We start from the raw sequence: 13,433 nt of genomic DNA, 5'->3' as shown, positions 1-13,433 counted from the left end.
CCTTGCATTCTAGAAAGACTGTTTCTTGAGCTCACCCCTATAGTCCTCTATATGTCAAGTTGCATGCCCTTTATTTCTTGGACGTCCCTCTCTTTTCTAGTACCTATGAGATTTCAGAGCCTGGAATAGATCTCAGACTAGGAACACACAATGACCTTGGAATAGGGATCCAAGGAATACAGAAGAGTTCTGGACTGTGGAATGCCCTTTGTCCTTAGGAAATTAGCTTTGTTGGCATCACTTAGATTGTCCACAAATGATGGTTCCTCATTTGGCCAGTTAAATGTGGCAAGTTTTAACTCAAATGTTCCCCTTGAGCTCTGCCCAGCCCCTGCCTAACTTGAGGCTTCGGGCCTTCCCTCAAGAGGTCCAGGGTCTCTATGTAGGAGAAATTCTCCATTTTTGCTTTCACCCTTGTTTGTTTTCACTACTTACTCTTCCACACTGTCCACAAAGCTTACCTGGCACTGGAACAATTTTTAACCTTTGAACAGAGGAAATGAAGATCAGTGGAGACAGAGTTGACAGGTCTCAGGAAGGCCTTTTTCTCATCTCTTCTATTTTTGGGCCTCGTTGGATCTTTGTTATGGTGCGTGTGCTAGTTGTGGTGTGCGGGCTTCTCTCTTGCTGTGGCACCCAGGCTCTAGAGCGTGCAGACTCAGTAGTTGCAGAGCACGAGCTTAGTTGCCCCATGGCATATGGGATCTTAGTTCCCTGACCAGGGATCGAACCTGCATCCCCTGCCTTGGAAGGTGGATTCTTCACCACTGGACCACCAGGGAAGTCCCTCTTTCTCATCTTCATTTCCTCTGTGATCTTTCCTTCCTCTCATCCATAAGTGTGACACCCTTTTCAACTGAAGGTGGGAAGTGTCAGGGCGAAGAGTAGGGTGCTTTGTTGACCTCTTAACTTCTCCAACTTACAAGGTTTTCTTTCTCTTTTCCCTCCTAATAGCCTTTTCTGTTTCACAATTTCTCTTTTCCAATCTGGTTTGGGGGTTTCAGTTCTCACTGCTTTCGTGTCATACCTCCTGATGTCTGAAATAATGAGATGCTTCTTTGTTTGCCAGGAGAGTCTATGTTCTTCCTTATCGTAAGTACAGCCCACTGTCTTCACCATGTCTATCTCTTTCCACTGAGTCCTTTCACTAGTCTTCATACTGAGTCCCTTTGTATTAGGAAGATTAAAGATGGGCCCATGGCTTTTCTGGAGAGAGCTTGACCTTCAAACTCTAGATTGGGAGTGTAGAGGAGGAAGGAAGAAGAAACAGAATGGTAGATTTCTACCTGAATGGTGTATCTCCTTACCCAGAGGATACGGGCTATTGAGATACTTCTGTGAGGAAGTCATGAAATCAGAACCAGGGTTGGGTTTTGGTAACTTAGTGTCCCAGAGAGAAGGCTCCCTTGATTCACATCATGCTTGACTTGACTGAAATTCTTTTTGGATTTTTATTTTTTGGGCCTGTTTTTGGAGTAAGAATCTCATAAATTTGAATATGGATATATTGAAATATTTCTTTTACCACTTGTATCAATAATTCTTTTTTTTTTCAAGTACTGTATGAGGTGATTTTGTTTGTTGAGGGTCAGGGAAACAAAAGTTTGTTTTTTCCACGTACATTCATGGGTTTTTACTGCTTTACAACCTTTGCACAGGATAACATAATTTGTATCTGACATTTTTTCAAGGCCAAACTGTATCCCAAAGACAGAGAAAAAGACAGAGAGAGATGGAGGGAGAAAGAGCACTAGGAATAACAGTAAGAAGATAGTGTTCTTTTTGTCTGTTTCTCAGTACTTAAGCTTTCAAAAGAACACAGAAAGGTGATGCTTAAAAATAATTGTGATGGTTAGTGGTTTCCTCAGAGGAAATAAAAAGAAAAAGTCAGTATTTTTTTTTTTTTACCTTTAATTTGAGTCATCATATTTATTAGCAGCCTTTGTACTGCAAGGAGATCCAACCCGTCCATTCTAAAGGAGATCAATCCTGGGTGTTCATTGGAAGGACTGATGCTAAAGCTGAAACTCCAATACTTTGGCCACCCCATGCGATGAGTTGACTCACTGGAAAAGACTCTGATGCTGGGAAAGGTTGGGGGTGGGAGGAGAAGGGACGACAGAGAATGAGATGGCTGGATGGCATCACCGACTTGATGGATATGAGTTTGAGTGAACTCCGGGAGTTGGTGATGGACAGGGAGGCCTGGCGTGCTGTGATTCATGGGGTCGCGGAGAGTCGGACACGACTGAGCGACTGAACTGAACTGAACTGAATGAGTCCTAAATTAGGTTTTCAATGTATCTCCATGGCAAATCTTTATAAAGGTTTTATTAAGGTACTATTTTTTACAATAAAATAATGGAAATAATATTCAAGAAAAAGATTGGAAGTGGATGGAACAGGAGTCTGATTCCCTGAGTACTAGTTCTTAAGCAGTCATTATTACTTAGTGGTAACATATATTTTTCTCTTAATATATGTTCTGGAAATTCCTTTTTATATCCTTTACAAGTCAGCTGCAAGGGACTTGGAAGAACAATTTTCCTTCTAGGAGAATAGTCACTTCACTACATAAACAATCCATGCCATATATTTGAATGGAATATTATAGTTTCTAAAAATAATTATAAAGACTTGTCATAATATGGAACAAATTTGACATTATATAAAATGACGCATAAATACAAATGAAAATAACTTTATTGCAGGGATTGAATTCTGGATGCTTTTGTTTAAAATTGTCCCTCAATATTATTTTAACACTATTTTAGTAACAAATAACCTTGAACTGACATTCATTTCTTTGATCTTAAGTAGTATATCCCCAAGACTGTTTCCCTCTCCAGTTTCTAGGTGGAGATGTTCTCTTACCTAAAACCCCATTACAGGATCAATCTTTTGGTGACACTTTGATGAAAATATTAGTATTCAGAATACTGCATTTCTGAATACTTTGATTGATGCTGCTATTTAGGCATTAGAGCCTGCCCTTTAAGGCTTCAGAAAGAGGTAATGTGTAAAGGAAACAACGTATGTCTGGATGGCATTAGGCTAGCATTGACCAGTACTGTTTGACAGAATTAAATTTTTTTTTAAATTTGTACTGGGGTATATTGCTAGTGGTAAGGAAACTGCCTGCCAATGCAGGAGATGAAAGAGATGTGGGTTTATTTCCTGGCTTGGGAAGAACTGCTGGAGGAGGGCATTGGCAACCCGCTCCAGTATTCTGGCCTGTAGAATCCCAAGGACAGAGGAACCTGGCGGGCTACAATCCATAGGGTCACAGAGTCTGACACGACTGAAGTGAATTAACACACATGCACACACAGCTGATTAACAATGGTGTGATAGTTTCAGGTGGACAGAGAAAGGACACAGCCATATATACAGACATATCTATTCTCCCCCAAACTCCCCTCCCATTCAGGCTGCCACATAACGTTGAGCAGGGTTCCCTGTGCTATACAGCGGGTTCTTGTTGGTCATCCATTTTAGATAAAGCAGTATATATAGGCAAACATACGTTCTCTACAGAAATTTTGGATAATTGCTTTTAAGTGTTTATTTACTAAGAATAATAAAGTCAAATATGATAAGAACTACAATTGGAAAATAATATAGTAATGATTCCTTTTTTACTTTACAACTAGCCAACTAAACAAGCAAAATGACATAATTACAACTTTATTGATCCCAGAACTATTAACCTAAATTATCAAATAGAAGATGGGAATTTTGACCACAGGTGAGTCATATTAACTCTTCAAACACACCTAAGTGTGGTGTACATTCCTTATTTAACATACAGGCTAAATGCCAAGGAGGAACCCGACACTATCATTTATCTATAAAATCTCAGCATTTAATGATTGTAAGTGGCCTCATAAATGTTTTATTTCACAGGCTGATATAAGTTAATATCACTAGACCCACATTTGAAGCTTAGATAACAATATAATTCTGGTTGTTTCATGTTAGACTATACTGACCTGACAATGGATGGATCATCTAATATGTCTTACATTATGTTGAAACTCCCGAGAAGTTTCCTCAAGGCTGCTTTTATCTCCTTATTCCGGAAGCTATAGATAAAAGGATTGAAGAGTGGGGTCACCATAGCATAGAACAAAGTTGCAACTTTCTGCATCCCAGCAGAATGTCCAAGTCCTGGGCTCACATACATGACCATCAGAGAGCCATAGAACAGGGATACCACAGCCAAATGAGACCCACAGGTGGAGAAGGCTTTCTGTCTCCCAGTAGCTGAAGGCATACGCAACACAGCTGTTAGGACAAGAGAATAGGACCTCAGGATGAAGAGGAAGTTACCAAAGATAACTACTGAGCTTAGACTGTAGCAAAGCAATTGGGTTTTGGGGGCAGAGACACATGCTAATGCAAACAGTGGCCCTGGGTCACACACAACATGGTCAATAATGTTTGGTCCACAGAAGGGCATCCGAGAAATGAGAACAATGGGGATCAGGAACCACAGAAACCCACAGACCCAGCAGATAAGGACCATTTTGGTACAGAGATGCCCATTCATGATATTAGGGTACTGCAAGGGACGGCAGATAGCAAGGTACCGATCAAAAGCCATGACAGCCAAAAGTAAGCATTCAGTCGTTCCCAAGGAAAAAAAGAAATAAAATTGTAGGGAACATCCAACAAAGGAGATGGTATTTTTATCTGAGAGGAAGTTGACCAACATCTTGGGGACTGTAGAAGAGACATACCAGATCTCTAGAAAGGAGAAGTTCCCCAGGAATATGTACATGGGGATGTGGAGTCGCTGGCCACACCATAAAGCACAAATAATGGCCCCATTCCCTGTTATGGTCAGAGCATACATTGTAAGGAAGAGTGAGAAGAGGAGGTTCTGAATCTTCCATTCACAAGGAAAACCTAGGAGTATAAATTCTCTTACAAAGACAAAGCGGGAATTTGGCTCAGAGATGTTCATTGGGTCAGTAACCTGCAACGTCAACAGACATATATTTATCATTTAGAATTAGTTTCAAATGTGTTCTTGTTTGAGAATGAGGAGAAGATATTTCCCTAAATTCATCAGTTAGGAAGAGAATATAGTCTGCTTGTTCTTGGCTATATACTCTGAGTTCTGGGCATAGTAGGTAACTGGTGGCACAGAAACAAACTTTTGCCTGCTTCTGAATTTCTCCCTTAGTTTGATAGAACTAGAGAACTTTAAACACATTTTGTCAACTTGTTATTTTGGGGACAGAGATGATCTGTGACAGTTTCTGTATAGCATGTAACACAAAGTTAACCCCATAAATGTACTAGTTTTTTTTTAAACTAAACCTATCTTATGGTGAAATACTCAGCAGAGAAGGTTTGACAATTTACATCTCAGTTGAATATATTCCTTATCATATCATTAAAATGTGAAAAAAAATGGATATATTTTACAGTAAGTTGGTAGTAACCATTTTAAAGGCACTACCTCTGCTTTTCTGCAACATAAAAAATAAAGAGCATAATGTTATTCACTGACATTAGCTTTTGTAATGTTACAGTGATTCTCTAGAAATCAGTGGCTTTCAGTTTGCACTTAGTCTTTTACTTAAAATTTTGGAGAAAAAAAAGGTAGGTATGGGACTATATTTTGTAGTATTTTTTTTTCCACAAGTTTTTGGGATTGATTTTACTTATAAGCTAGTTTAAAGTAAAACGTTTCCACAATTCAAGAGAAGGCAAATGCTTTCTTTTGTTGTAAGCAAATTTCTTTTTACTCTATATTCTCATGGAAACGATGCCAGGTATCTGAGCTTCTTGAAATGCTTTTTTGTGTGTGTGGCAATATGCAGGGATGTGAGACCTAAAAGTTATGAAGGCTTATATTTTCAGCACAAACACAACATTTTCAAAAGTAATTTTCTTCCACTTATTTTCCACACCAGTGTTCTGAGAAGTCTTTCATAATGACTTCATAGAAGTTTGTGCATCTTTTAGTAATCTAAATCCTTTCAAAGTCACTCCAAATCAAAAGCATTAAGAAATCAATGTAAGGAGATGGGGATAAAAGGGGATTGGACTAATGGTGTCAGGACTCTGCTATTCTCGAAAGAAAGACCTGTGGTTTTGATGTTGACCAGATCTCTAAGGACCCATTTAATAAATCATATCCTTCTGTCTCTAGCTGGATAAAGAGTTTATTGCTTAATAAAATTAAGATTTCACTTTCTTTATCACAGGTTCTCTTGAGACGTGGCCTCTGTGGCTTTAGGGAAGTTCTCTTCCAAGCCAAAGCTTCTTTATAAAGTTAAACTAGTGCGCATTCTCTGAGGGATCAGTAAAGGGAAGTAGCAACTTCTCTGAGACCCCATTATTTACAAATAACTTGCCCACCTGAAATATGGATTCCAAAAGTTTCCAGAAAACACAGTTTGTGGAGCAAAAAAAGACACAATGTGTCAGCCAAAGTTCTGATAGGAATATTTCAAATATCATTGTGCATATTTTGGAGAATACAGAGGGGATGCGCAGAGACCCTAATGAGGCAAATGTTGATATATAGAAACTGTAGGACACTGATGATAAAAATTTGGAGAATTTAGAAGTATCTTTTAGTAGGGCATTATGGTACAAGTTTTTAGATATGAGAGAAAAGAGCGAGAAGTATCAATATTTAAGCTTATTGACTAAAATACTTCAGAGGAACGTGTGATTTCCCAATTAACACATAAAAGTAAACTCTTTACACTGAAAGACTAAAGAGGAAAAAGATTACTTAGACTTTATTACCTCTTGGTTATATTCAGTTCAGTTCAGTTGCTCAGTCGTGTCCAACTCTCCTCGACCCCATGAATAACAGCACGCCAGGCCTCCCTGTCCATCACCAACTCCCGGAGTTCACTCAAACTCATGTCCATCGAGTCGGTGATACCATCCAGCCATCTCATTCTCTGTTGTCCCCTTCTCCCGCCCCCAATCCTTCCCAGCATCAGAGTCTTTTCCAGTGAGTCAACTCGTTGCATGAGGTGGCCAAAGTATTGCAGTTTCAGCTTTAGCATCAGTCCTTCCAATGAACACCCAGGACTGATCTCCTTTAGAATGGACTGGTTGGATCTCCTTGCAGTCCAAGGGACTCTCAAGAGTCTTCTCCAGCACCACAGTTCAAAAGCATCAATTCTTCGGCGCTCAGCTTTCTTCACAGTCCAACTCTCACATCCATACATGACCACGGGAAAAACCATAGCCTTGACTAGACGGACCTTGGTTCCCTAAAGCAGTCTTGACTCTATCATTTGCCTGCTTAAAATCCACCAGTGGTTTCCTTATTGAAAAATTTCCCAGTTCTCCACAAATAGACTTCTAGTGACTTTCTTTCTTCCCTTTTCCTACTCTTTCTTTCAGAATAATTTTGGGCAGCATTTCATTCTCTGAGGTAGCTTTCAGTTTTCATATTTGATTCTTTGTGGCCATTTTCTCTGTATGGAATTCTCATTACTTCCCTCTATACCTGCACATTGATGCTTTTGAGCTGTGGTGTTGGAGAAGACTCTTGAGAGTCCCTTGGACTGCACAGAGATCAAACCAGTCAATCCTGAAGGAAATCAAACCTGAATATTCGTTAGAAGGACTGATGTTGAAGCTGAAACACCAATACTTGGGTTACCTGATGCGGACAGCCAACTCATTAGAAAAGACCCTGATGCTGGCTGGGAAAGATTGAGGTCAGGAGAAGTGGACAACACAGGACAAGATGGTTGGATGGCATCGCTGATTCAATGGACATGAGTTTGAGCAAACTCAAGGAGATGGTGAAGGACAAGGAAGCCTGGCATGGGGTCGCAAAGAGTTGGATACGACTGAGTGACTAAACAGCAGTACCTGCAAAGCCCCATCTATCCTTCAAGGTCTAGTTCAAATGACATTTTCCCATAATAATTCTCCTTATTCCCCTAATGGAAGCACCTTTTCCATCTCTGAATTTTTATTTCACCATTTGCGTATCTTTCTTTTTACGCTTTTCATAAGCTGCTTTATGTTTGCTTGTTTGTATACATATCTTTTCTCTCCTCCCAGATTTTAAGATGTAGACAAGAGGTATTATTCAAGTTTGAACTAAATCAAGATGATAAAAATACATTGTATTTACTTATCCACATTAAATATTTGTTGAATATATGGAACTCTTGTTTTATGTTATCTGAGTTTTATTATTTGTATTGGCTTCCCTGGTGGCTCAGTAGTAAAGAATTCGCCTGCCAATGCAGGCGACACGGATTTGATCGCTGGGTCAGCAAGATCCCTTGGAGAAGGAAACCCACTCCACTATTGTTGTCTGGGAAATCCCACAGACAGAGGAGCCTGGCAGGCTACAGTAAGACATGACTTAGTGACTAAACAACAACCACAATTATTTGTAAAATCAACACCTGGTGCACCAAAGTAAAAAAAGACAACACCAAGGTGCCTGATAATATTACATTATATTCACAGATGGGAAAGAAATTCAGAGGGAAAGAGAGATGTATGTAGGTTACAACTTATATTGAGAGACTTCTTAGGAAGTTCATTGAAGAAATGGCTTGAGATCACATATAAGTGATAACACACAGTATTTGCCTCTGTATGACTTATTTCATTACATATAATACATTTCAGTTCATCCATGTTGTTGCAAATGGCAGAATTTAATTATTTCATTGACTGAGTAATATTCCATTGTGTATATATCTATAATTATATATAGAAATGTCACATCTTCTTTATCCATTCATATATTGATGCATACTTAAATTGTTTCTGTATCTTGGCTACTGAAATAATTGTGCAATGAACATCAGGATGCATGTATCTTTGCTATTAAAGAGGGATTATCAAGGAACATAAAGGCTGGTGGATATGTTCACTATCTTGATTGTGATGATGTTCATTGTTGAACACATATGTCAAATTTTATCAAATTGCACACTTTAAGTATGTGCTGTTTGTTATATATTAATTACACCACAATAAAATTATTAAAAAGACCTAAAAGATCAAATTAAATGTATTTTATGCTAATATCAGTGTTCTTTTGAAGATATTTTAATAACTTGACATCCAGTGCATAACTATCAGGACCTGAAGTAATCATAAATAATGTTGAAACTAATTAGTCAGGTGACCAACATTACTGTATATTTAGAAAACATTAGACATGCATTAGAGCATGCCATCCATATCAAGGTTTTCTGTTGGTGGTCATATATCATAGTGGTCAAGATATGATTTCTCTTGGAACTGGAACTGTTAATAAAACCTTAACTGTATCTAATGATTTAGATTTAGTTAGAGACTAAGATCGCAGAAGACATCTGCCTAGTACTTATACGTTAAATGAAAAATAATCTGAAACTTCACTTATGGTTAATGCTTAGCTGCTTTATATGTGGATTTTCTTGTCTCCCTCTTTGATTCTCAGAATATGCAAAATTTATTGCTCTTAACAGAGAAGTTCCCAAGAGATGTCCAATGCAAATTATTTTCGTGATTCTTGTTCTGTCCAAAACAGAGAATAGGAAAATTTCACTCAAGGGGTTCCTTCCAGTGGTGAATATGTGTCAGGCTGAGGGGAAGTTCTTTCATAGATACTGTCTCTACCCAACAATGGAGATTATCTCAAGCATATATTAGAAGAGAAGAGTAAAAAGTAATCTGGTCTTAGAGAAAATTGTGTATGATAAGTTATTTCATATTCTCTGGGACTATCTTTTTTAAAAGAACTCTAAAAGTATATCTGTTTCTGTCTCACACATGCCTGTTATGCTTGGAACTGAGTATGGCTCGTTTAACTTCTGAACTTTAAAGAGATCATTCATGGGTTTTCTCCTTGTATTCTATTCCTACTGAAATCTCTGCGGTTTCTTTAACAAATGTACATATCATCATGATGCTGTGTCTCAGAGATGCTCTCAAGTCTGCTTTGGGAGATCAGAGGGCTTTGACAGCTACCTGATTATGAGCAACTTCCAGCTATCCTGGCTAAATGGCTCTTACCATTTAAGAAAATAAGTGTTTTATACCAGAGAGAGTATTGCATACTAAGACAAATTTTAGCATAGAGATAGAAGTGAAAAAAGTTATGTATCCAGTAAGAAGTGATATAAAACTCATTTATTATGGGATCAACAGGATTAAAATTTGTAACTTAAGGGAAAAGGAAGGCAAATTTAGTTAGAAGAAGGAACTTGGAATATCTCCCTGTGTACCTCATCCAGTGTTTATATCAGGCAATCTATTAAATTCTCTGAGTCCAAGTTTCTCTTTGTAATATTATAAATGTTGAGAATCTCACAGCTTTAGGATTACTATCATGAAAAAATTAATGGAAGGACATTGGATCCAGACTAGGATGAAAAATATGTTGTTATATTTTAATACTCAAAAAGAGTAACTCAGTTTATCTCCTTTCCCTAATTCTTCACTTTCACTAGTCCCTACTGAAAAATTCAAAATTTTCAATTTCACTACCTCCTTTTGTGAAAATCCACCTTAAGTTACAGAATTTCAAAGGTGCTTTAAAAGAATGTGTAACTACCTTTTGTCAGTCTTTTTAAAATCTTAAATACCTCCTGGATAAAAGCAGAATTGAAAGGTAAAAAGGTTGTTAAACTCATGGAAAGCAAGAAGCAAGTCTGATAATTCACTTGCATCTACATCCTATAGGGTTGCTAAGCATCTACTTATTACTTTAGAGAAAATATAAGCAGTAGGTATTTTAGGGTCAAACTGGGGTCTCCTGCATTGCAGGCAGATTCTTTGCCAGCTGAGCTACCAGGGAAGCCCACAAAGAAAGGTTATCCCATGTATTTTGGTTACAGAAGGTGGTTGGCCATTCACTAAGATTTTTGCCAGTAAGTTCTGGAAACTGTAGAGCTTTAGGTTGCATTTTAATGAATGAAGAAGGGAAATAACTAATATTTATTAAACATGCACTATCAAAATTTTAATTGCTTTTGGTATATTTTCTGACTTGACTACCAGTCTATTAGATTGAGTGTTCTTTTTTTACAGATGAGGAAATGGAAACAAATAAATTTAGCTCAAAGGCATAAGGTCAATATGTAACAGGGTTCAGACTAGATCTGTCTATTTTAAAAAGTCCACGGTTATTCTATGAATTATCCCAAATGTTGGACTGATATTGATCGAATAATATCTCTACTAATATTGTGAAATATTAGCAATTTCAAAACTGATGAAAAATATGATTTCTTATTGATAAATTGTTCCGTTGCAATGTACATATTCATCTTTTAGCAAATTTCTCTCTCAAACACAGTTGAAATTCTACTTTTGTTATTATCTATCTTCCATGTCTCTTATTCCAACCGGTACAAAACTAATTATTGAAAATCAGTTTTGGAAAGATTTACCTTGACGAAATTTAAGTTCAAGGTAAAGGTCAAATTATTCAAATTTCTAAGGAGACATAGGCCTTCTTTTGGGTATAATATCAGAATATTTTTCTTTAGAAATTAAATAAATATTATGGCGGTTATATTTATTTGTTAGTTGTGAAACTATTATCACATGTTCCCATTTTCACAGCAAATATGTGACTTACATAATTCCTTTAAGAAATTCTTCTTTCTTTCCATTCTTTATCTATGCTTCATAGTTCTCAGTATAAGGGAAGGGAAAACAAGTGCTCATGATGAGGTAATGGTTTTCATTTTTGCTCACCTGCTCTCCTTGGTACCACCCTTGAGATTTCAAAGGATAAAAGAAAATGCAGCATACGTACAAATGAGCTTATATACAAAAGAGAAATAGACCCATAGACATAGAAAACAAAGTTATGGTTATAAAAAGGGAAAGGGGTGGGATGGGATACTTAGGAGCTTGGGATTAACATGTATGCACTATTATATATAACTAGATAGCTAGTAATGACAGGGAACTATACTCAATATTTATAATTACCTATAAGAGAAAGAATCTGAAAAATATGTGTGTGTGAGCATGTGTGTATACAACTGAATCACTTGGCTGTACACCTAAAACTAGTACAACGTTGTAAATCAATTATATTTTAATAAAAAAAATTTTAAAAAGGAGGTGTAACAGCCTAAAAGTAAAATGAAGTCAAGGGAAATAAATAAAATGGAAAGTGAGAGATATAACTACCTTTCCACCAGCCAGCTTGAGAGGAATTCTCAATTTACTTCAGGATGAATATAAGCAATATCATTATTCATTAAGAAGTGATCTCTAAAGTTTTAACATCACATCAGTCAGTACTAACAAAGACGTACTTTGCTTACACATGTCTGTAGCTTATTTTCACTTTAGAAAAGATACATTTACAAATTTTATGTCAATATTTCAAAGAACCCATTGGCATAGTAGAAGGTAAATATTTTCTATTGATAAACCTGAGTTATAAAAAACCTCTGTTCAGAGGTCATTAAATCAGAATGATTTAATGGGTTGCCACCAACGTGGAAACTTTGGTCCATCCCTTTCTCACATAACACTCCCCTGACATTTTTTTCCTAATAGATTCAGTTTACTAAATGAATTGCATTTAATTGTGATCCTAATGGTAAATTATGTGCTTATTTTGCATTTGAATGATCATGCCATGATATTTTTATATGGCCTTCTGTGCAGTTTCTCTCCTAAAAAAGCTTGTTCAAACATATACTTGAAAAGTGAAGTGGAAGTGTTAGTTGTGCGACCCCATGGACTGTAGCCACTCGGCTTCTCTGTCCATGGAATTCTGCAGCAAGAATGCCGGAGTGGGTTTCCATTCCCTTCTCCAGCGGATCGTCCAGACTCAGGGATGGAACCTGGGTCTCCTGCATTGCAAGCAGATTCTTTACTGAGCCACCTGGGAAGCCCATAATTTAGAGTAATAAACTAAAAGTTTAGTTTAAGTTCATCTGAGGCTTGAAGAAATCATTATGCTTAACACAGAGAAACTGTAATTTTGTGCCATGTCATTTATTCTGGATTTCACTATCTGTTCTCCATCATCTTCCTAAGTAGACTACTTATATTTTAGTTATTAACTTATAATGGTTTTTGTTGGTCACCCATCCAGATTCTTTTCACTGGAGAAGCAGACTGAAGCTAGATTCTAGGTGGCCCAATAATCTCTGCTCAGCCTTTCTTTTTGCTGTCCACCTTTCTCACTTCCTCACTGTGAAAGAACCCTCTCAATCATTCATAAAAATCCGATCTTGGAAAGCCAGTTTTAGGCATTTTACTTCTCTTTTGGGCACACTACCCTGAGTATTTTACCAATATTTATCTTCTCAATTATACTTTTCACTTTCAGATGTAGATGCTAAATTTCAACGAAATTTAAATGTCAGTGGATAAATTTTAACCAAAGTCTAGACAATAAGTACCCTTTTCCATCCTACTAACTGACAATCTATCTTTCTCTCTAGGTTATTTTAGAGGAC

General features: G+C 37.2%; 1 protein-coding gene across 1 annotated transcript; it reads right to left on the bottom strand.

The window, feature by feature from the left end:
- Window positions 1–4,021: 4,021 nt before the first annotated feature.
- Window positions 4,022–4,996, bottom strand: LOC129563101 (olfactory receptor 11H12-like). The gene has a single exon (XM_055436749.2). The coding sequence runs from the start codon at window positions 4,967–4,969 to the stop codon at window positions 4,022–4,024; it is 948 nt and encodes a 315-aa protein (XP_055292724.2). The 5' UTR covers window positions 4,970–4,996.
- Between the last annotated feature and the right edge of the window lie 8,437 nt (window positions 4,997–13,433).

The sequence above is a fragment of the Moschus berezovskii genome, chromosome 9 (assembly GCF_049115385.1).
Source record: "Moschus berezovskii isolate FMDL1 chromosome 9, NW_MosBer_1.0, whole genome shotgun sequence".
In the NCBI taxonomy this organism is placed as follows: domain Eukaryota; kingdom Metazoa; phylum Chordata; class Mammalia; order Artiodactyla; family Moschidae; genus Moschus; species Moschus berezovskii.
The sequence above is the reverse complement of the archived record's forward strand: the minus strand, read 5'-3'. Positions and strand labels throughout refer to the sequence as shown.